This window comes from Schistocerca nitens, chromosome 1 (genome assembly GCF_023898315.1).
Source record: "Schistocerca nitens isolate TAMUIC-IGC-003100 chromosome 1, iqSchNite1.1, whole genome shotgun sequence".
Lineage (NCBI taxonomy): Eukaryota > Metazoa > Arthropoda > Insecta > Orthoptera > Acrididae > Schistocerca > Schistocerca nitens.
In genome coordinates, this window is record NC_064614.1 from 476775464 (window position 1) to 476801143 (window position 25680).

Consider the following 25680-nt stretch of genomic DNA (forward strand, 5'->3'; position numbering starts at 1 on the left):
CAGAATAAAAATAGTCTTGGTTGCGAAGTTACGTAATATCAGTGACGTGTTTTACTATTTTGGGGCATCATCAGAGTATATAAAAGTCGCTTGGTATATGACCCATCCGTCAAACATCCATATAAAATGGAAAATGGACGCAACAGTAGCTGGATGTGTAATCCACCCGTCATTAAAGCACATAAAATGCTAAGTGAACTTTGAGCACAACAGCTGATTCTGCCATAGCAGTACAAAATTGAAAACGGACATTGCGCTGTGTGTGGCTCATAATGTGTTTACTTTTGTAAGCGTATTCCTATTTTGTACTGCTATGGCGGAGTTAACTGGCGTATTCTTGGTCCATTTCGGGTTTTATATGTTTTTATGACGGATGGATTACATATTACTTACTGTTATGTCCATTTTCTACTTTATATGGCTGACAGGTTACGTATACAGCTACTTTTACACAATTTGATGGAGTCCCAAAAGGGTGAAATGCGTCATTACTATTAAATAACTTTGAAACCAAGACTGTTTTTATCCTGAAATACTATTGACTTTCACTTGTATTACCATCAAACTCCTACGTCGTTGTGACCTTGGATCAAAAAATTAATAAATCTAATGAGGTAACAGCACAGCTGTTGTATTTGAAACCGTTTAGGAAATAAACCAATAGTCGCGGAATATGTAGAGGTTATGACGGAGGGTAAAAGAAATATAATGTTCGTTTCTGTAATATTACAGTAAGTGCAGTACCACGTTGCTTTAAAATGGAACAATGAATCAAGAACACTGCTCATCGGATAATTTGAAATGTATTTACAACTTTAAGCGTAAATAAATGACGCATAACAACAAGAATTGCTAAATAAAGGTGCTGTTTAAAGTCGTTGTATGGCGGAAAACTACTAAATGGCGATGCCAGCGCCGAACATAATATGCTATAGCAAGTAAGCGCCATCCTATTATGAATTATTTAATCAGGTCCATCTAATAATATTTCATTAAAGTAACAAGTTTAATGCTAGCTAAATTTTGTTTCAATCATTGGATAAATAGTGTGTTTTTTACCCTGTGTTTATTATGAATTCTGAGGTTATTTAAGAAAAATTTTTGGGAACTGGTTAGTAACTAAAACGGAATAAATTATTTCGACCATAAGAAAGATAAATGGATCGTACTACGTTAAAATTAATATCTTATTAGCGACAGCAGAGAGCGGATAGGTGAAAAACTATATTGAGGACCTCTGCGACGTGGCACAGGAAGAAATGTGTATTGATGTGGAACTTATGAGCGATCCAGCACTAAAAGTCTTATTTTATGTATAGGTCCAAAGTTGTAGTAAATATGTTAAAGGAACTTATTTTTCTGTGTTGTTTTTTTATTTTGGAATTAAAAAGATATCACTATTCGGAAATTATTAAATGTCGATCTCTTCGACACAAGTTACATCCAATAAAAATTGTTATGCATCCAGATTGTTATGTTTAATACATCAGATTGAGGGATACGTAACATGTGTTGGCGTCCGTAATAAGTCCACACGAAAAAGTGCAACACTTATACATGTTTTTATTTGTGCCAGCGTACATGAAATATTAAAATACGTTAGCGAAACTACTAAAGTAGAAACACTCATTCTGTGGTCAAAGTGTTAAAATCAAATAGTGTGCACGTATTACAGTCAGCGTTCGACACTACTTTGGAAGACATGCTATCAAAGAAGGCAGAATAAACAGATAAAAGTCCTTCGGGATTTCTAAACTAGCTAGAGCAAGTGTTGAATCCATGAGAATGAAGATATAGCATCGAACTTTCGGAAGATAATTATTCATACAATCTCAAAGAGAGCAAAGCAAGGCAAATGAGAGAACTATCGCACAATCAGTGCACCAAAGTTGCCGACAAGAATAATACACAAAAGAACGAACTCCTTTTAGATGACTATTAATTTGGCTTAGGTAAGGTCAAGTATCCAGAGGCAACTCTGACATTACACTTAGTAATGAAAGCAAGGCAATAGAAAAATCAATAGACTTTCATAGAATTAGTGGACCTATAAAAAGATGTTTGCAGTTCTCAGAAAAATAGTTATAGCGAAAGACGGATAATATATGACATGTGCTAGGATTAAAAATTGTTACTAAACCTGTGCAACGAAGAACCAATAACGGAAATATAAGGAAGGTCCAGGATCGGTAAATTCAAGTTCAAAAGATATCAATGGTAAGATTCGCTGATGTCATTCCTGTGCTCAGTGACACTGAACCTACTGAATGGAAGGAACGCTCCAGTGAGCATAGAATATGGGTTCAGATCAAACCGAAGAAAGACGAAAGTACTGAGGAGTAGCAGAAATAAGATTAGCGATAAACTTGACATAAAAATTGAGAATCACGTCGTAGGACATGTGAAGGAATCAGCTGGTTTGGTTGCAAAATATCACATGACGAATGATGTAGATCTAGCACAGGCGAAGAAAGCATCCCTTGCTGGAATCAAAAATATGCTTTAATTCGGGAAGAAGAGTGTGAGAATATACGTTTGGAGCACGTCACCGTATGGAAGAGAGTCATGGAGTGGGGGAAAGCCGGAAAATAAGAGAATCGAAGTGTCTGAGATGTGATGTTATAGAAGAGTGCTGAAAATTTAATAGACTAATAAGGAACGAAGTAGTTCCCCGCAGAATCGTCGAGGAATGGAATATATGGGGAATGGACAATCAGAAGTGACACAAAGACAGACATCAGACAATAGCAGTGATTATCAAACTTCTCTGCTTAAGAGTCAATATTGACACTGTAGGGTAACGACACCTCTGGTCACATCGGAAGGTGGGTGGGCGGGTGTGTATGTGTAGTGGCCACTAAAAGGGAATGCCAGCTTTCTTAAACTATGGTTTCTTATAGAAGATTATCACTTAAACATTTTGAATCTAAAAATTGTAAGGTACGACACCAAATATTTTAAGTGAAAAGTGAATAATATATTGGAACTACATGTATTCTTCTGAAGGCTCAAAGAGAGATCAATTTTTCGTACCAAGGCGGGGAATGTGGCTAATACCATCACAGCAGGATCCCATGTTTATTGTTCTGATTACCGGGCACGTTTTCTGGGCATCCAAAAATGGCTCTGAGCACTATGGGACTTAATATCTGAGGTCATCAGTGCCCTAGAACTTAGAACTACTTAAACCTAACTAACCTAAGGACATCACACACATCTATACCCGAGGCAGGATTCGAACCTGCAACCGTAGCAGTCGCGCGGTTCCGGACTGAAGCGCCTAGAACCGATAAGCCACCGCGGCCGGCTTCTGGGCATCTTCACGCCTTACTGTCTGAAAGAAAACCAAGGGACTGCAGCACACCACTATGGATCCAACTTCTGTATTATGTCAAATATAACAGAACAAAGTCGGCTTTAAATAGTGCAACTTTATCAATTCAAAATTGTCACAATGAGACAGTATGGCGCCGGCCGGAGTGACCGAGCGGTTCTAGGCGCTACAGTCTGGAACCGCGCGACCGCTACGGTCGCAGGTTCGAATCCTGCCTCGGGCATGGATGTGTGTGTTGTCCTTAGGTTAGTTAGGTTTAAGTAGTTCTACGTTCTAGGGGACTGATGACCTAAGCAGTTAAGTCCCATAGTGCTCAGAGCCATTTGAACCATTTTTTAGATAGAATGGCGGATGATAGCTTTGCGTTTATAAAAGAACGTATAAGTCATTCTGATCTGTAGTATTTTTACTGAGGTGAACAAATCGACCACTTTTCCCGATAAGTGGTGTGGCCACTTTTCAAGATCGGACGCTATTTCGGAATTAGTAATCCAGAGAAGAAGCTATCAAACTGAAATAAATAACAAGTAACTGCATTTTAGGCCAATAGACGTTATCTAAACATTGCTATTGAAAAAAAAGAAAAAAAGCTTATGTATTTCTATACAAGTGAGACACGTGGAGAGATGCATCAAACCATCTTCGGATTGAAGACTACAACAACAAAAACAACAACAAGTAAGGTATTTAATTAGTAACACTAATTACAGTATGAGACATGATGACAAATGTTTATTAAATGTTTTGAATGTCATTTTTCTTGTACTCATTGCATTGTATTACAACAACCTTGATTTCATATTACTTGTTACAAACAAGTACCACATTTCAATATGACCGCGTATATAACGCGCATTCACGAATCCATGTTACTACCATTTGCCATTTATACCACAACAGCTGATCAGTTGAGCGGTGATACCTGCGCGCGCGGGTGAGTTGGCAGCATTGGAAGACCAGTAATGAAATATTCCCAGTCTCATTCTTGTTAACCCTGCTGTGACCACGCTACATACACTAAGTCCTCAAAAGTATCCGGACACCTGGCTGAAAATGACTTACTAGTTCTTGGCGCCCTCCATCGGTAATGCAGGAATTCAGTATGGTGTTGGCCCACCCTTAGCCTTGATGACAGCTTACACTCCCACAGGCATACTTTCAATCAGGTGCTGGAAGGTTTCTTTGGGAATGGCAGCCCATTCTTCACGGAGTGCTATACTGAGGAGAGGTATCGATGTCGGCCGGTGAGACCTGGCACGAAGTCGGTGTTTCAAAACATCACAAAGGGGTTCTATAGAATTTATATCAGGACTCTGTGCACCCCAGTCCATTACAGGGATGTTATTGTCGTGTTACCACTCCGCCTCAGGCCGTGCATTATGAATAGGTTCTCGATCGTGTTGAAAGATGCAATCGCCATCCTCGAATTGCTCTTCAACAGTGGGAAGCAAGGTGCTTAAAACATCAATGTAGGCCTGTGCTGTGACAGTGCCACGTAAAACAACAAGGAGTTCAAGCCCCCTCCATGAAAAACACGACCACACCATTACATCACCGCCTCCTTATTTTTACTGTTGGCACCACACACACTGGCAGATGGCGTTCACCGGCAATTCTCCATACCCACATCCTGCCACCAGATTGCCACATTGTGTACCGTGATTCGTCACTCCACACAACGTTTTCGCACTGTTCAATCGTCCAGTGTTCACGCTCCTTACACCAAGCGAGGCATCGTTTGGCATTTACCGACGTGATGTGTGGCCTATGAGCAGCTGCTCCACCGTGAAATCCAAGTTTTCTCACCTCCCGCCTAACAGTCACAGTACTTTCAGTGGACCCTGATGCAGTTTGGAATTGCTGTGTGATGGTCTGGATAGATGTCTGCCTATTGCACCTTACGACCCTCTTCAACTGTCGGCGTTCTCTGTGAGTCAACACACGAGGTCGGCCTGTACACTTTTGTGCTGTACGTGCCTCTTCACGTTTTCACTTCACCATCACATCAGAAACAGTGGACCTAAGGATGTTTAGGAGTGTGGAAATCTCGCATACAGACGTATAACACAAGTGACACCCAATCACCCGACCACGTTCGAGGTCCGTGAGTTCTGCGGAGCGCCCCATTCTGCTCTCTCACAATTTCTAATAACTACTGAGGTCGGTGATATGGAATACCTGGCAGTAGGTGGCAGCACAATGCACCTAATATGAAAAAAAGAGGTTTCTGGGGGTATCCAGATACTTTTGATCACGTAGTGTACCACTCAGCTCCTCATGTAAGCTCAAGATCGAATTCACCAACATCAATTAAAATTAAGCACATATTACTGTCTCTGTAAACATTTTTGTCTGTTACTGAACAAGAAAAATACGCTCTTAACTAACTTTTAATTTTATTTGACCTTTTTGGGATTCTGCTGCTAGTTGCTAGAAGCATATTATTATAAAATAGGCTGAGAACCGCGGGGTGTACTATTACCTGATTCCAGCCGCATGCGGCCCTTGGGCCTTAGATTGACGATCACTGGACTACAGGATTCCGTAGAGAGCAAACACAGTAAGAAAAGACAAAAACAGGAATATATCCAACAAATAATTGTGGTTTGGTTGTTAAGTGGTACTCTAAGATGAAGAGGCGACAAAATAGACGAGGTCATAGTAGACCTATAGAAGACTGATGACAAAGAAATAGTGAGAAACGGCTGGCAACCTGAGGAATCGATTATGCTGAAACGTTGCTAGAAATTAGTCCCAGAAAAAACAAGCTCTACCAGTAATTACTTATTAATCATTTACTTTTGGCTGTAGGAGTCTTAGTCACTGTAGAAGTTCAGAGCAGCTTTAACGACCGACTTAGAATTTTAAAATATTTTTTAACCCATGTTGTGCTTTCTTTAGTCCTATGTAGTCGTCTCATTTTTAGATATGGTTTAGTTGTTATAATAAATGTGGTATTACTGCTACAGGTTAATTATCCATTAACTTTAAAGAATTACACACACACACACACACACACACACACACACGCACACACACACACACACACACACACACACACACTGGAGCATTTTGATGAAAAGGATATAGTTAATGACGAGGAAACATCTACAAAATGTTTATTAATTGATATACATAAATGTAGCAATCTGTTGTCGACACCAAAAGAATTACAAAAATGTAATATGGACATGGGTTCAAAAATCCTTCGTTAGTGAGTTACGAAAGGTATTGCTTGAACTGACCTCTGAGTACGCAACGCACTTGAGACGTGCAATTTTACTTATATTCTTCTTCACGTTTGTTTGTGGAATTTGTTTTTAATTCGACTTGGTTGTCTTCTGTTCAACATGGCTCTGAGCACTATGGGACTTAACATCTCTCGCATTCGGGAGGACGACGGTTCAATCCCGTCTCCGGCCATCCTGATTTAGGTTTTCCGTGATTTCCCTAAATCGTTTCAGGCAAATGCCGGGATGGTTCCTTTGAAAGGGTACGGCCGATTTCCTTCCCCCTCCTTCCCTAACCCGAGCTTGCGCTCCATCTCTAATGACCTCGTTGTCGACGGGACGTTAAACACTAACCACCACCACCACTTAACATCTATGGTCATCAGTCCCCTATAACTTAAAACTACTTAAACCTAACTAACCTAAGGACATCACACAACGCCCAGTCATCACGAGGCAGAGAGAATCCCTGATCCCGCCGGGAATCGAACCCGGGAACCCGGTCGTGGGAAGCGAGAACGCTACCGCACGACCACGAGATGCGGACTCTGTTCAACAGCAACACGTGGTGTGGAATCATTCTAGGTCATCTTAATAGTCCCTGTTTCCTCACAAAATTTCTTGCTGGGCAGGCAAACCAAAGACGCTTAAAGATGAGGTACATAACTGTACATCTAGACGTGTTTTAAGCGCCATAGCTATCCACCTCTGTTTTATCTGAACGTTCGCCAGTATCTCAATAATCAGTTGTAAAATCGATGAGTTGGTTGAAGGGTGGCCCACCCGATCTCCATATTTGAATCCAATGAATTTTGACCTTTCGGGAAATTTGTAATAGTTGATGCATTCAGGTCCAGTACCTAACGTGGACGTTGTGAGGGAGCGTACGCAGATGGATGTGATGACATATGGCGCACTCCAAGAGTTTTCAACGGCGTACGGCAAGGCTTGGAACGCAGGCTCAGGGCAGGAATCGAAGCATCATTTCGAGCAGTTTTTTTAAATGTACGTCGTTAATCTTATCGCATGCAACATCAGCAACAACCCATGTAACTCCATAACGAATGGTTTTCGGACGCAGATACTTGTGGACTTACTTTAATTTTTCGGTGTCAGGAACACATCTCTACATTTATGGACACCAATTTAGAACTACCCTGTGTAACTGTTCCGCACTATTCTCAGGTCACCGTGGCACCTATACACACTAATTAACTCACGTCCACACACACTCTGGCGTTGTTTCCCATTACATACTTACAGCTCTGCATAGAGATAGTGCAGGTCTGTGTGTCCATCGGATACCGGCGGAAATCCATGTCACATGCGAACGCCATCGATGTCCTGAAACAGAGCAGGATGGCAGGCGTGATGTATCCGTGCTTTTCAACATATAAAAATAATTGAGTTGTCTCCTTTTGTGCTCGTAATTTGAGTCCAGTGATTATTTTGCTAATGGTCCACACTAATACATAATGCTAGGTCTTTTATTGCGGCGATTTTTCCAGTGAATCCCCAACAAAAAAGCTAGGTACCGATAACGGAAAACAATAAGTGTTACAGTTTCCTTTAAATCAAGTGATAGCGTTTCAAACTCTGCAAAAACAATGTAAGGGGTTCACCACCCTGCTGGAGCAAATGTAATCTCTATGTATTGTTCACTTGCTAGAACGACAAATCACAGGCGCTGCCCGAGACATAAAATATCTTTCCCCTGTCAAAAGAGAGCTGCAATAGAGTCGCAGGTCAGAGCAGTCTCTGCCACAGTTGCAATCGCTCACAGCTACTGTGTAATTGTAGTCTGTCACTGGTACAGCGAAGTTTATAGTTAGTAGTGGTTAAAGTCACAATGCAGAACAAATTGTAAAATTTTACTATATGGAACTGAATAGTAATTGTGATCAGCCGCAGAGCTAAATGATACCATGGAATGAGACGATGATGAACAAATGAATAATTATTAATATAATGAAAAATCAACAATGTAATTAAGTCAACCATCTATAGTAAGGTAAATTTTATTATTTTTATTGGCATGCGCGTATTTAAGTCACTTGTCTGAGATGTTAATATGAATTTGTTTCAGTCTTTTCTTTTGTGATTCGTCATCACCAGTTGACCCAGATTTGTAATATATTCAATTTTCCCGTGTAATGGACTGTAGATCTTTATCAATAACGTAAAAAGTTTTCAAAATATAATTGTTTTTACCAGTCAACTATAAAAGTATAATTTCTCCTTAAGTCACTGCCAGTCCCGATCCAGTCATTTATCTAAATTAAAATATTCCAGAATTTTTGCCAGATCATAGTCATGTGCTCTTTAGTAATCAGACGACCAGCTGTGCAGCTGTGTCACTAAGTAAAGTCAGTTTTTCTAGTAATTCAGATCTCAGACAAATGTTATTCAGTATTAATAGATAGGCCAGCATTGCACTAAGCTGTGCCATTTACGAGCAGATATATAGACGGCGTTATTCGGCGACACCATCACGAAGTAAGAATTTTTCAGTTTATTTCCCACGGACAGATTCAGATTGATTTCACAGGGCCATGGCGTAGCACTGCTTATGTTAAAATTTATCAGTTTTTCATGAGTTAAGATTTATCAGTTTTCAAACGGCGGAATTTAATTATCCAAATTTAATTATTTTTATTTTCTGTTGTGGAAGGTTACACATCATTATTTTATATTTTTTTATTAATATGGAAAGGTTACAACAAACTGAAAACATTATACGGTTTAGTGATGTGTTATAACACACGTTTCCAATCAGAAGCGTAAAGTTTCTTGTCACCTACAACTTTACCAATATAATCGCCGTTGCGTCGACCATAGTATCAATATTTCAAGCAAATATTGTTTCATCGCAAGTTACCAGTGAGTGTTAATGCGATGTTACGTGTAAAGTAACATACATATGTGGAAGGCGAAGGAATCACCAGAAATCGGTAGATGTGATGGATGGGATGTACATGTGCTGACAAACAAATGATTACAGTCTCAGAAAAATTGGATGATTTATTCAAAAGAAAGAACTTGACAAATTGAGCAATAACGCGTTGGTCCACCTCTGGCCCTTATGCAAATAAATATTCGGCTTAGCATTGATGACAGATTTGTTAGATATCCTCCCGAAGGAAAGCGTGTCTCATTCCGTGTAATTGGCGCGTTAGATTGTCAAAATCCCGAAACGATTGGAGGACGCTTAATGGTTCAAATGGCTCTGAGCACTATGGGACTTAAGTTCTGAGGCCATCAGTCCCCAAGACTTAGAAGTACTTAAATCTAACTAACCTAAGGACATCACACACATCCATGCCCGAGGCAGGATTCGAACATGCGACCGTAGCAGCAGCGCGGTTCCGGACTGACAACCAAAAGGGTCCTGCTATAAAATGAACTGGCACCCCAGACCACCAATCCTGGTTGTCGGACCGTATGACGGACGGAAGTCAGGTTTGTATCCCATCGCTGTCCAGGGCGTCTCCAGACACATCTTTGTTGGTCATTCTGGCTCATTTAGATGTGGGACTCATCACCGAAGACAATTCCACTCCAGTAAATGAGATTTCAGGCCGAATGTGCCCGACACCACTGAAAACGGGATTGGTGGTGTACAGGGGTCTATATAAGTCGGCGCAAGGGGCGCCTTGAGCTCAGCCCGCTTTCTGTGGACAGTCCATTAATGGTCCTTGTGGTCACTGAAGCACGTGTTCCACCTCGGATCGATCATAATGATGAATCTACGGCTCTAACGATTACTCGGTGCTCTCGTTCTGTCTTATCTCCAGGTCGATTGTTTCCTTCTTAACGCAGTGTTCGTCCATGTTCACCCATTCGTACCAACTTCGTTTATAGTGGCATCGGTCCTATTCAAAAGTCGAGCGATTCGCCGATTACTCCGATCGCCTTCTTTGAGTCCAGCTAGATGTCCTCTTTCAAATGCTGACATCTGCGTGCATTGTTCACGCGCCTGTCTGCAAGGCATTGTAACTGTCCATCTGAGTACACGGAATGAAATCCGCAAAGACGTTTGCCCTTGTATCGACATGTCCCCTGCTTACTACCCTATCCAGCTGCCTGGTGGAACTGCAATGCAGCGTTAAACATTCATCCATCGACCGATAAAGTTTACAATTTTGTATTTTCCACCGATACTTGAATGAACATCAGTTTGTGACTAATTTGCGTAAGTCATACGTGGTGCGTCGTTTTCTTTGTCGTAGAGTGTATCAGAAATCTCGCGATACCGTGCCTTTTTTCGTAGGTTTCTTCTATTTCGCTCTGGGAGTCTGCTTTCTAGGCGTGTACTGGATCTTTTTACACTGTTTGTGGCACAGGCAAGGAGAGCATTGCTCACAAAAAGAAGTGTACTAGTGTTAAACATACGCCTTAACTGGAGAAAAAAATCGCTGAGATTGTACTCGTGGGGTACAGAATTCTATGGAAATGAACACCGTAAATGAAGACAATAGAAGAGTTTGAGACATGGCGCTAAACAAAGTTTCTGAAAACTATTTGAATTGATTAAAATAGGAGAAATTACGAAGTTCACCGCAGGATCAGCCATGAACGGAATATATAAAAAGCAATACAGGAAGGAAAAGTGCCTTCCATGCCACTAGAGAGAGTCATAGAGGACAGAAATGTAAGGGAAAGGCAGAGTACAATATATGTAACAAATAACTGAAGGCATTGTGTGTAGGTGACACTTTGAGGTGAAGAGACTTGCACAAGAGAGGAATTCGTGGTGAATCTCAAGATCACTCAGAATACTAACGATCCGAAATAAAAGAAAAGATTATATATCCAATACCTAGCATTATAATCTTTGCTATCTTTGTTCACGAACATCCACGTACTTCGCGGTTTTTCATCAAATGAGTCCTGGAAACCACGTATCTAGCCGACTTACCACACATCCGAAAGTGTAAAACCACCATCTCCTTCGATTCTAAACGAAACCTTCACTGATAGTTTAAGATGAACTAAAGGCACATTGCGCCCGATGAAGGTCAATAAAGGTAATTTGTTTGTAAGTTATGTTTGGTTTACTTTATGATACCACAAGCTGATTATCCATCGTTTCCCGATCACTTGCTTATCCCACCCCTCTCCCCTCCTGTTTTCTCCCAGTCCCTCTGCAAGAGAACATCTACATCTACATCTATATTTATACTCCGCAAGCCACACAACGGATTCTAAACGAAACCTTCACTGATAGTTTAAGATGAACTAAAGGCACATTGTGCCCGATGAAGGTCAATAAAGGTAATTTGTTTGTAAGTTATGTTTGGTTTACTTTATGATACCACAAGCTGATTATCCATCGTTTCCCGATCACTTGCTTATCCCACCCCTCTCCCCTACTGTTTTCTCCCAGTCCCTCTGCAAGAGAACATCTACATCTACATCTATATTTATACTCCGCAAGCCACACAACGGTGTGTGGCGGGGGGCACTTTACGTGCCACTCTCATTATCTCCCTTTCCTGTTCCAGTCGCATATGGTTCGCGGGAAGAACGACTGCCGGAAAGCCTCCGCGCGCGCTCGAATCTCTCTAATTTTGCATTCGTGATCTCCTCTGGAGGTAAAAGTAGGGGGAAGCAATATATTCGATACCTCATCCAGAAACGCACCCTCTCGAAATCTGGACAGCAAGCTACATCGCGATGCAGAGCGCCTCTCTTGCAGAGTCTACCACTTGAGTTTGCTAAATATCTCCGTAACGCTGTCACGCTTACCAAATAACCCTGTGACGAAACACGCCGCTCTTTTTTGGAACTTCTCTATCTCCTATGTCAACCCGACCTGGTACAGATCCCACACTGATGAGCAATACTCAAGTATAGGTCGAACGAGTGTTTTGTAAGCCACCTCCTTTGTTGATGGACTACATTTTCTAAGGACTCTCCCAATGAATCTCAACCTGGTACCAGCCTTACCAACAATTAATTTTATGTGATCATTCCACTTCAAATCGTTCCGTACGCATACTCCCAGATATTTTACAGAAGTAACTGCTACCAGTGTTTGTTCCGCTATCGTATAATCATACAATAAAGGATCCTTCTTTCTATGTATTCGCAATACATGTATGAACAAGGAGAGCTGAGATTTATTTATTTATTAAGACGCAGTCAAATAAAAATGAAGCTGATGAAAAAGAAACTGGCTAGGAGCGAGTAGGACTCGGGCGCTAAGGGCCTCGTACATGCTTAATTACGTACAAACATAGATCATCCAATCCAGAAGGCGAGAATCTTGACGATTTCTGCGTTTTCAACATTGATAGTCGCAAGATATCAATCACAGGGCTTTCAAGACTTCCGAGAATATTTTAATTTCAAGTGTGAAGTCGGAGAACAAATGACAAAAGATATTATTTTCATGTTATATAATTACAAATTAACAAATTTCTGATTTTTTTCATTACTTGCACAGTGAAACTTTGCTTCTTGCCCGTTTCCATGATTCTCAACCAACAGCAAGTATCCTATAGGTTTTGATGAGTGAAGCTGCGAGTATCGAAATATGTGACAAATGACCGACTCTTTTGATTGCATTGACTTAGAAGCTTCAATCTGTTACACCGTTAGGGGACCGTAGACCTTAGTAAGTGACATACGTTTCAACATGATACGTCCAGCCTTGCCTGAGAAGAAGGGTTTTTTCTTCAGTCCGGAACCGCGCTGCTGCTACGGTCGCAAGTTCGAATCCTGCCTCCGGCATGGATGTGTGTGATGTCCTTAGGTTAGTTAGGTTTAAGTAGTTGTAAGTCTAGGGGACTGATGACCTCAGATGTTAAGTACAATAGTGCTTAGAGCCATTTGAACCATTTTGAAAAAGGGTTTTTAACAGTCGAATAGATAGACAGACAGACACATTGACAACAAAGTGATCCTGTGATTGCTCCGTTCTTACCGACTGAGGTGCGGAACACCAAAAAGTAAGTAAACGGTTTATTATTTTAACAATAATCTCCATAACTGTGTAAGGATGTGTAAGGGCTTCCTGGATAGCTTATGCAGCGTACTCAAAACAAACTTGACAACATGTGAGCCCGCCCCTTGTTGTCAAGGTTGTTTCGACAACGCTGCATAAGCTCCCCGGGAAGCACTTACACAACTTCCATGAAATCACAATCTCTCCCCCATGCGATTTCCATATTTCTGGAGCCCTGAAGAAATACATTCGTGGTCGTGGGTGAGGTGCACGCCTGGGTAGAATCGTGGTCCCGTAGGTAACCACAGAAATTTCCCCATGAAGGTATTGGTCGTCTTGTCTCAGAGTGGGTTAAATGTACTAAAAATTACGACGATTACTTTACAAATAATAAACAGTTTACTTACATTTCCGTACCTCAGTCAGTAAAAAAGGAACCCTTATATTATCAATTCTTTGTCCGTCTGTCTGTCTGTCTCACTGTCTGTCTGTCCGACGGTTCAAAATTCTCACGAACGTGTAGATGTATCAAGTTGAAATGTGTGTCATGTATTAATGTCTATGGTCCTTTGGCGATGTAAGAAAGAGAAGCTTCCAAGTCAGTGAATAATAAAATGCGCATATTTTGACACTCGCAAACTCACTCATCAAAACCTACAGGGTTCTTCTCGTTGACCTAGAATCATGAAACTTGATAACTTCTACATCTACATCTACGTGGTGAACCTGCTATTCACAATAACGTTCCTGGCAGAGGGTTCAGTGGTGGTTCAAATGGCTATGAGCACTATGGGACTTAACATCTTAGGTCATCAGTCCCCTAGAACTTAGAACTACTTCAACCTAACTAACTTAAGGACATCACACACACCCATACCCGAGGGAGGATTCTAACCTGCCACCGTAGCGGTCGCGCGATCCCAGACTGAAGCGCCTAGAACCGCTCGGCCACAACAGCCATCAGAGGGTTCAATGAACCACCTTCAAGCCGTCTCTCTACCGTTCCACTCTCGAACGGCACGCGGGAAAAACGAGCACTTAAATTTTTCTGTGCGAACCATGATTCCTCTTATTTTATCGTGATGATCATTTCTCCCTATGTAGGTGGGTGCCAACAGAATGTTTTTGCAATCGGAGGAGATAACTGATGATTTAAATTACATGAGACGATCCCGTCGCAACGAAAAACGCCTTTGTTTTAATGATTGCCACTCCAATTCACGTATCAATTCTGTGACACTATCTCCTCTATTTCGCGATAATACAAGAAGAGCTGCCTTTCTTTGTACTTTTTCGATGTCATCCCACACCGCACAGCAGTACTCCAGACTAGGGCGGACAAGCGTGTTGTAAGCAGTATTTTTAGTAGACCTGTTGCTCGTTCTAATTGTTCTGCCAATAAATCGCAGTCTTTGGTTTGCTCTACCCACAATGTTACCTATATGATCGTTCCAATTTAGGGTATTTGTAATTGTAATCCCTAAGTATTTAGATGAAGTTACGTCCTTCAGATTTGTGTGACTTATCGCGTAATCAAAATTTGCGGATTTCTTTTAGTACTCATGTGAATAACTTCACACTTTTCCTTATTCAGGGTCAATTGCCACTTTTCGCACCATACAGATATATTATCTAAATCATTTTGCAAGTCGTTTTGATCATCTGATGACTTTACAAGACGGTAAATGACAGCATCATCTGCAAACAATCTAATACGGCTACACAGATTGTCTCCTATGTCGTTAATATACATAGATCAGGAACAATAGAGGGGCTATCACACTTCCTTGGGGAACGCCGGATACTACTTCTGTTTTACTCGATGACTTTCCGTCTATTACTACGAACTGTGACCTTTCTGACAGGAAATCACGAATCCAGTGGCACAACTGGGGCGATACTCCGTAGGCACGCAGTTTGGTTAGAAGACGCTTGTGAGGAACGATGTCGAAAGCCTTCTGGAAATCTAAAAATATGGCATCAATTTGACATCCCCTGTCGATAGCACTCATTACTTCATGAGTATAAAGAGCTAGTTGTGTTTCACAAGAACGATATTTTCTGAAACCGTGCTGACTATGTATCAATAAATCGTTTTCTTCGAGGTACTACATGATGTTCGAATACAGTATATGTTCCAAAATCCTACCGCAAATCGACGTTAGTGATATAGGCCTGTAATTTCAGCGGATTACTCCTACTTCCCTTTTTGGGTATTGGTGTGACTTGATCAATTTTCCAGTCTTTAGTTACGGATCTTTCTGTGAGCGAGTGGTTGAATATAATTGCTCAATATGGAGTTATTCTATCGGCATACTCTGAGAGGAACGTGACTGGTAAGAATCGAAGATTCCACTACAACCAAAGGAAAAAATACGAACATCGTTTATTTTGTAATTACATCAAATAAAAAATTATCACTTGTTAGGAGGCTGTCTACCCGTCCGTCTGTTTAGATCCCATTTTCTCAGACAAGGCTGGACGTATCAATTTGAAATTCATGTCACATATTAAAGTCTATGGTCTCTTGGCGGTGTAATAAACGTTACCCTTTAACTCAATACAGTCAAAACATACGGCCATTTATGTCATATATTTTGGTACTCGAAAATTCACTCATCAGTACCTGTACGATACTTCCTGTTCGTTTATACTCATGAAATTTGACAAGAAGAAAGGTTTTACTGTAAAACTAAAGAAAAAATCCTAAAATTGTGAATTTGTGTTTATAACACACGAAAAAAATGTTGCAATTGTTATCAGATGCCGGCCGCAATGGCCGAGCGGTTCTAGGCGCTTCAGTCCGGAACGGCGCGACTGCTACGGTCGCAGATTCGAATCCTGCCTCGGGCATGGATGTGTGTGATGTCCTTAGGTTAGTTAGGTTTAAGTAGTTCTAAGTTCTAGGGGACTGATGACCTCAGATGTTCAGTCCCATAGTGCTCAGAGCCATTTTTGTTTTGTTTTTTGTTATCAGATTGTGTGTGTGCACATCCGTCTGTAAAGCTCCTGTTCTCTCAGGACCACGTACACATATAAAGTTGAAATGTATGTCACATTCTGAAACCTATAGTCCTTTGGTGGTGTAAAAGTATTAAGATTTTAAGTCAATTCTGTCGAAAGATACAGGCATTTATGTCACATATTTTGATAGTAGCAAAGTCACTCGTCAAAACGTACAGTGTACTCCCCTTTGACGTAGAATCATTAAATTCGGCAAGAAGAAAGGTTTCACAGCTCAAGTAAAGGAAGAAAATCAGAAAATTGTTAACTTGTATCACACGAAATAAATATTTCTTTTGTTATTTGTTAATCGACTTCAGACATGAAATTAAAACGTTGTCGAATGTCTTGGAATCCCTGGGACCGATATGTTGCCAATATCAGTGCTCATAATAGGTAAAAGTAGTCGAGCTTCTCGATTCCCGAAATCGATGAAATGTCTATATACATAATTCAGCCTGTAAGGAACCCTCGGCGTGCTAGTCGTACTCGCGTCTTGCCAATTATTTTTCCACCAGCCTTATTTTTGTTTGACTGCCCTTTATATTTATATTTACTTTTCGCAGACCATTGTAAAGAACAGTTGTGCCAAGCTTTTGCTGGGGAACATACGAAGCCAGCTGGCAGTCATCTTTCTATGGCAGGAAGACCCACACTATAGCGTATCCACAGAGAACTCGGCCTTCGACGAAGGACAAGCCTTGCTAACGTTAGTCGACCAGTTCTGTCCGTCAATACGTGAGCGCCAAATCCAGCAGCGAATCAGGAGCACGCTACGTATTAAGTTAGCTTTTAGTTATGAAATGGCAGGTGCAGTAGTACTAGACAAGCTAAAGTCAATTCTGGAGCTGTGACTGATACATCGAAGAATCATAGTAATATTCAAATTAAAAGGAAATGAGACTCAAAATTAGCGGCGAGAAGTGAACGGATTTCTTTGATTGTATATCAGCCATTCCGTTGTATGCAAGTGGGAGGGCGGCGTTTGGCTCTTGTCACGCCTTCCAAGATTCTGTTTTAATTTAGACTTTGTATACTAGAGACACGGGAACATCGTAAGCCACCACCCTGAGGCGAACATAAATGCTTGAATGGATTAACCTGATTTGATGTTGGCACATCTCTTGTAGACTAGAGACTAATCAGACTGCTCTACAGAATAGTTCCTGTTTCTAATAAGATTAAAAGTTAACATGTTTCTTTGTAAATTTGTTAACTGCAATATAAACAAATTATTGTAGCTAGATTTTGTGGTGTCCTGTCCCAGACAAGACACGAAAAAAAGCATACAAAATTGCACTGTGTTCTTCAGGTGTTCGACCTGCTACGACAACATCGTCCAAAGAGTTTGAACAGTTTGGAACTTGAGCGGTCAGCTGTTCCAAATACCGTTGGAAAATGGCGGGGTTGGTTGGGTTGTTTGGGGCAAGAGACCAAACTGCGAGGTCATCGGTCTCATCGGATTAGGGAAAGACGGCCGTGCCCTTTCAAAGGAACCATCCCGGCATTTGCCTGGAGCGATTTAGGGAAATCACGGAAAACCTAAATCAGGATGGCCGGACGCTGGATTGAACCGTCGTCCTCCCGAGTGCGAGTCCAGTGTGCTAACCACTGCGCAACCTCGCTAAAATGGCGGGTGCAGAAGCACTGTCAAAAGGCAAACGAAAATATTTAAACAAGCCCAAATGAGTATTCGCTATACACACTTTCTGAGATCCGTCATCTAGTGGGATTTGAAGATACGCGTCTCGCAAATCAATTTTTGAAAAGTAGCTACCAGCGTCTAATCTGTTCATGATATCCTCTGGGCGTGCAGTGGATAATTATCAATCACAGTTTGTGAGTTGACTGTATACAAAATCAACACAGAGACGAATGCGACCTAAAGCTTTGGGAAGTAAAACTAGTGGACTTGCCCATTGACTAGCTTGTATGGGCACAATAGTTCCGCTGTCTTGCAATTATTTAAATTCAGCAGCGACTTGGTCCCGTAATGCAATGAGAACAGTTCGGACCCGGCAAAATTTCGGCTGAGCATTGTCTTTCAGATAAATATGTGCAACAAAATTCTTAGCCTTGCCTAAACCTTTAGAAAAGAGTTCCGGGAATTCTGTCTTTTGCGTGGAATGCAGACACTGATATCACATTGTCCTGAATGTTAAAGCCAAACAAATCAAATGAATCAAGGCCAAATATGTTCGCACAATCGCGTGATTATAGTACCGTAAAATTCGCTGTTCGCGTATGCGAACGGTACATGACACGGAAAGTAGATTTTCCGAGAACGGGAATATCTTGTTCATTACAAGCTGTCAGTTACGTGCTAGTTTTAAACAGCCGTTGAGAGCCTAACATTTCATATGTGTGACAATTTAGCAGTGTGACAGAGGCACCTGTGACCAACTGAAATTTCCCACGTTTCCCACAAAGAAACAAATGAACAAAAAGTCTGTTGGAGTGGCGTATCACTGAAGAAACCGCACGCGTGGGTTCGAATCCAGTCCTCGTCGCCAACGTGGGATCCTGACCACTGGTGTAATGTAGGGTGCCTGGGAAGCTGCTTTCTCGGATAGCTAAACAACAATCCGACCAAATCTTATTCATGGGCTTTATTACAATATGTTAAATAGACAATATACAACTTTGCCTTTTTACAATGAGGTGTCACAAGCAATTGGCGACATTATAATAATCAATGTCCTTCGATATATACAATCTCCATGCAAGCAATTAGTGTAGATCACAAATGACGGCTAAATCGTTTGGATCACAGCTCGTCTTCTACTGTGCCCGAGGCTAGCTGGAGCGCCGCTTGTATTCTCTTCGTGTAGTGGCCGCGCCTGTCGTGGTGCAGTCCTGGTCGTCATACTTCTCGGCTCTTTCTTTCCAGGTCGATGTTTATGTTACGCTAGAACAGATCTGCTTATACTGAGCTACGTTACACAGGGTATACCTTTGAAATTCAGTTGTTTATTCAATAAATCATAACAGCTGTATTGGCACTTCTTATCGCTGTAATTCTACAGCAAGCCAAATTCATTTAAGGAGTCCCAAAGGATTCCTTTTAATTCGTGGATAACTGATCAAACAGTTAATTCCTCAGCGTGTATCAGCACACTGCCCTGTGAACACTTCGAAGTTCCTGTATGTTCCCAATTCAGAAAATATTCTGTCACGACGCGAACTGTCTAGCAAAAACAGTCCCAAGAGGTGCACTATATGGCCAATTGTTGCCCAAAAATTACAACTTGCTTCTTGGGGACAGAGATTTTCACCTTGTCGACATTAGTATAAAGTTCTCTTCTTCATACTCAAGCCAGTTTACTATTCGTTACCCATTCTTCCAAACTTTCTTCCCGTTGGATGCCATTTTCGTCTCTTCACTGCCGTTCCACTCTGTGCTAGTGATGTGCACTGCATTACAATTAAATAGAACTTTTGAAACAATCGGTCAACACTAATTAAAATAGTATCATGATAAAACGTGCTCAAACACTGATGAAAATGACATCTAACACCATAATTATATTCAAAATTAATAGGTACACACTGTGGTGTGTGCATTTAATGTTTATGGGTACCAATTAGTGAAAATGCCAACTCAATCGCTTTTGGCGGAGTTTCGTGTTGAGACCCGCCGGTGCCTGCTGGCTAAGCAACATGGGCCGGCCCAGCTTACATACTTATCTTTGGCAATATTTAAGCATTGTGACCATACCTAGTGGCATACCGCAGCACGTCCTGTGCAATAGCATCCCATTCAACTTTCCGAACTGGAAATACCTCGGTTTCATTTATACACACAGACGTCATGTCCTGCTATATTTGTGATGGTCCTACCACGAAAGTTTTCTAAGTCAGATAGAGAGCTCGTGGCTTAAAATTTGAACTCTCAAGTGCTTTCATGTTCACTGTTCCTCGCCAGAATTTTGTAACACACGGAAACCCAAACCAGGATTTCCCAAGCGACCGTTCTGCCTATCACAGAATGTTTATCTAAGCTATTCAGAACCCCTTTCTCCACAGTGTAATTACAGGTCCGCTCAAAACAAATCGCAATCTTTCAAAATTACAAGTAGATTTGGTCACGATCACAGGCCCTGAAATCAAGCATTCGGTTGGTAGGCACATCCAGGAATAGATGGACACAGGCCAAAATTTAATGATAATGAAGATTAGACTGAAGTTTAAGAGAAACTTGAGAAAGAATCAATACTGATAGACGTGGTATACTGTAGTACTGAGGAATGATGGGGTGTATTTAAAAGTTCTCTAGGACCGCATATATTATGATAATGAATAGCACAACAGTAAATTCTTTGAAGAGGAATGACCATCTCTAAAATAAGCACTCACAGAGACGGAGAGACTGATACAGGCACAAGGTAGGTAACTGCGAAGAAGAAGTGATCGGTGAAAGAAGGAAGTGCGAAAACCATCAGATAAAGAAAGGAAACCAACAATATAAGTTAAATAGGATTGAAACCAAAACGAAATGGCTGCAGGAAAAACGCGAAGAAATCGAAAAAGAAACGGTTATCGGAAGGACTGGTTAAGCATATAGGAAAGTCAAAAACACCTTCGATGAAGTTAAAAGCAAAGAGTGCAAGAGAAATTCCAGTTTTAAACCCAAAGGACAGAGCAGATGGATGGAAAGAGAACATTGAAGGCCTCTATGAGGGAGAGGAACTGGCTAATAACATGATGGAAGATGAAATGTGAGTCTATATGGAAAACATAGGTGATTCAATGTTAGAGTTGAAAAGAACTTTGAAAGACTTGCAATCGATAAGACGGGAGGCACAGATAACATTCTTCTGAATTCTGAAGAATCATTGGGGTATGTGACAGCCAAATGACTATTCAGGATCAAAGATAGCAAGGGCAGATAAGCGTGAGAACTATCGCACAATCAGCTTAATAACCCTGTTACTGAGAATAATAATGTACAGAAAAATGGAAATGAAAATCGAGCGTCTGTTAGAGAACGATCGATTTGGATTTGGGAAAGATAGAGGCAGTTCTGTTGTAATACTTGACAGTGAAAGCTAGATTTAATAAAAATCAAGACATGTTCATAGGATATGTCGACCTAGAGAAAGCATTTGGCATTGTAAAACGGTGCAAGACATTCAAATTCTCACAAAAATTGGTGTAAACTATAGGGAAATAAAAATAATAAACAATATGTTTAAGTATTCGAATAGAAACTTTTTGATTGCTCCTTGTAACACATGATGGACAAAGCAGTGGGAATATACAGTATAAAGGAGACTGCTACAGACATAGAAGGCATTCCTGGCCAAAAGAAGTCTATTGGTATCAAACTTAGGTCTCAGTTTAAGGAAGAAATTTCTAAAGATGTAAGTAGGGGAGTAAGGAGAGAAAGAGCACATTTTGTTAGTGTGAACTGCATACATTTAGGAGTAGCATACATACAGGGGCAAATTTATTGTTGTGGTAATTGGTTTATGGTCTCCTGGGGGTTGATTTATGACCCTCTGGGGATAATCTATCCTTCTGAGAAACCCCCTCCTCCTCCCATTACTCGTCCCCCACCCCTCTCGGAAAACCCCAACCCCATCCCCTCCCCTCGCCTATACAAGTACGCTTTTTATAACAAATTAAATGACTAATTAATTGAATCTATCAATTAATTAATCCCTCTGGGAAATCCGCAGACCTCCCCTCCAACCTCCCACTCCCCTCCCATCAGGCAATTGGCGGGAGAAGGACTCAGTCTGTGCTGGAGAGGAAAGAATCTCATGATACGAAACTAAAGTCAATGTCAATTTAGTAGCAGAGGATATACTGTTTATTTATAAAATTCAATAGTCAGTGGTTGGATCTCTTTATTTAGTGGGAAAACCTCACATCCAGCAACTACATGCCCTAACTATGTAATTACAGTGCTGCAGATTGGAGATGTTGTGTGGTTGGAAAATTTTCGTGTGTGTGCTCACCTTGACATGCAGGATCGACTGAGGTAGTGCACAATGCAACCACCAGATGACATAATATCCCGACCCCTCGCCCCCTCCCTCCCCACAACCCTCTCAGAAAAAACTGGTGAGAAAATGACGCAGTCCATGCACGAGAGGAACAATCTCATGGCATGAAATTCGGTTCAGTGTCAATAATATGTTGTTGCTTGTTCTTTATTTAATCACTTTTCAAGGGACAGGGCTCCCCCACTTGGTAAGAGCTCATATCTGTACGCCCTACCCCCACTTCCTATGACATTATAACTGTAAGCATCGAGAAAGAGAATGAAGTGTGGCATAGTAGCCACCGTTTGGAATCTCCTGCATGTGTGTTTTTCGTTGAGGCCCCACCACGAAAGATAAAAACCCCCCAATGTCCACATTAGAGATCATGATACTAAATCCACCAACCATGGACTGGATATCAGCCTTCTTTGATCACGTGGTTCCAAACAAGGCACAAGTGGAGGCATTCTGTTGATAAGGAAACACCAGACTTGCTTCCTGTCTCTGTCTCTCTCAAGTGGCCACTTCCAGAGCCAATCATACACCTACAACTCGCCTCCTCCCCTCCCCCCCTCCCAAGCCCTTCCAAAAAAATTACTGGAAAAAAGCCTCGGCGCTGGAGCGGAACGACACCAAACACGTAGATGGAGGTTTTTATCTCTCCCCAGAATACTGTTTTCCTATAGGCTTATGCTGGGGACGAAGGGAGAGATACGCAATTTCGATATCAAAAGTAGAGGAAAAGAATTTATTTGCACTATCCTATCGAATTAATTGTTTAACAATTTCCAGGAGCCAAATATATCGGCCGACCGGTGTGGCCGTGCGGTTCTGGCGCTTCAGTCTGGAGCCGCGTGACCGCTACGGTCGCAGGTTCGAATCCTGCCTCGGGCATGGATGTGTGTGATGTCCTTAGGTTAGTTAGGTTTAAGTAGTTCTAAGTTCTAGGGGACTGATGACCAAAGATGTTAAGTCCCATAGTGCTCAGAGCCATTTGAACCATTTTTGAACCAAATATATCGCTTAAAACACTCACCACCACCTTAAAATGTTTTTTCTTCATAATAAAAACATATTCAATGTTTCAATATCACACACAAACATTATGCAAATTTAGTATTTTAATTTCCGAGGCAACACAGATGGAGAATCGGAATGCGGACACTTAAACTGAGCGCTAATACACTGCCCGCTCGCGCCCTAGGCAGCGATTAGCGGTCGCACTTTTACCGCGTCGCTCATGCGAAGGCTGTGGCCCGTTTCTCCAGCAGGGGCACTGGATGTCGCCATGCTCTATTATTCACCTACGGTGAAGTTGTAGCCCCACCTCTTGGCGCCTACGCTTTCCTAGTCAGCCAGCGCACGTACTGATGAGCCACCACCGCAGCACGTCAGTAAGCACCTGTAGGCGACGAGCAACTGTTTAGTTGAAATATTGTGCAACTTCCACGACATGAACCGACGCGACGCCCATGAGCCAATGAAGCAATAAATAAGATGTTTAACGCCATACAATATAGCGGCCCCTATGTTCTGCTTGTGGCGCAAAACGACGTTGCATCTCATTGGTCGCGCTCCTTTCCACGAGGCAAAAACAGACATGCCAGATTCTTTATTTCATATAATGTAATTGACCGTAGAATTACATGCTGTGACGTCACCAGCTATTCGTCCATGTACGTTTTTACATCCGTGGGAGGACGGACTGAGGGGCAGTTGGCGGCCGCTGTGGCCTACTCGGTTCTACATCTACATCCATACTCTGCAAGCCACCTGACGGTGTGTGGCGGAGATAACCTTGAGTACCTTTTCGGTTCTCCCTTCTATTCCAGTCTAGTATTGCTCGTGGAAAGAAAGATTGTCGGTATGCCTCTGTGTGGACTCTAATCTCTCTGATTTTATCCTCATGGTCTCTTCGCGAGATATACGTAGGAGAGAGCAATATACTGCTTGACTCCTCGGTGAACGTATGTTCTCGAAACTTCAACAAAAGCCCGTACCGAGCTACTGAGCGTCTCTCTAGCAGAGGCTTCCACTTGAGTTTATGTATCATCTCCGTAACGCTTTCGCGATTACTAAATGGTCCTGTAACGAAGCACGCTGCTCTCCGTTGGAACTTCTCTGTCTCTTCTATCAACCCTATCTGGTACGGATCCCACACCGGTGAGCAGTATTCAAGCAGTGGGCGAAAAAGTGTACTGTAACCTACTTCTAGGCGCTTCCGTCCGGAACCGCGGTGCTTCTACCGTCGTAGGTTCGAATCCTGCCTCGGGCATGGATGTGTGTGATGTCCTCAGGTTAGCTAGGTTTAATTAGTTCTAAGTCTAGGGGACTGATGACCTCCGATTTAAGTCCCATAATGCTTAGAGCCATTTGAACCATTTTGAGGGTCAGTTTTTGCTCCACGACAAATCCCCAGCTCAGTCTGCACAAGCCACAGTCAGATATATTGCTATTTTGGGCTATCAAATTTTATCTCATCCCCTTTATTCTCCTGACATGGGACCTAGCGACTTCTTCCTCTTTCCTCTTATGAAGAAAAAACTTTGTGTTCTGCGTTAAGGCAGGTCTTGTCATGGGGGAAGCCACGTCAGAGACGTCCACCGCATGAGCGTCTAATGAAGTGATTCTAGTGATGGTTTCCCGTTGCCTTCCACTGGTGATGATGAAATGAGAATAACACAACACCCAGTCCCTGAGCGGAGAAAATCTCAGCCGGGAATCTAACCCGGGCCTCTTGACGTGACAGACCACCACGCTGACCACTCTGCTATCGGGGCGGACTGGCTGAAGAAACCATTGCATAGCAGGCATTTCCAAAATGATAAAAAGGTGACTTCCGAAGCGGTACGTTTCGTGAAGAGCGAAAACACACACCGCTACAACGAAAATCTCTATCAATTCATAAATTGCTGCGAAAAATATATCGCATTGAAGCATGAGCTTTTAGAGAAGGACCAACACCAATACCAAATATCACTGTTGCAGCTTGTTGTTTTCGAGGAGATAATTAAATCTTAATGACTTTCCCTCGTACAGCTTGCTTTATTGCTGGGTTTTATTTACTCAGACTTTTCCTTGATAGTGAAAGTTTTGTCTATAAAGGATGGAATTATGGTGGCTGTTTTGTTGATGAATACAAATAATCTTCTACATCAGCCACTTGTTTATTGC

General features: G+C 41.7%; 1 protein-coding gene across 1 annotated transcript in view; it reads right to left on the minus strand.

Moving 5' to 3' along the window:
- The window catches only part of LOC126254879 (glutamate-gated chloride channel-like), a 208177-nt gene that overhangs the window by 36689 nt on the left and 145808 nt on the right, over window positions 1-25680 (minus strand). The window contains exon 7 of the mRNA XM_049955350.1: window positions 7826-7908. Within this exon, the coding sequence (XP_049811307.1) occupies window positions 7826-7908 (83 nt within the window). The remainder of the gene's footprint in view (window positions 1-7825; window positions 7909-25680) is intronic.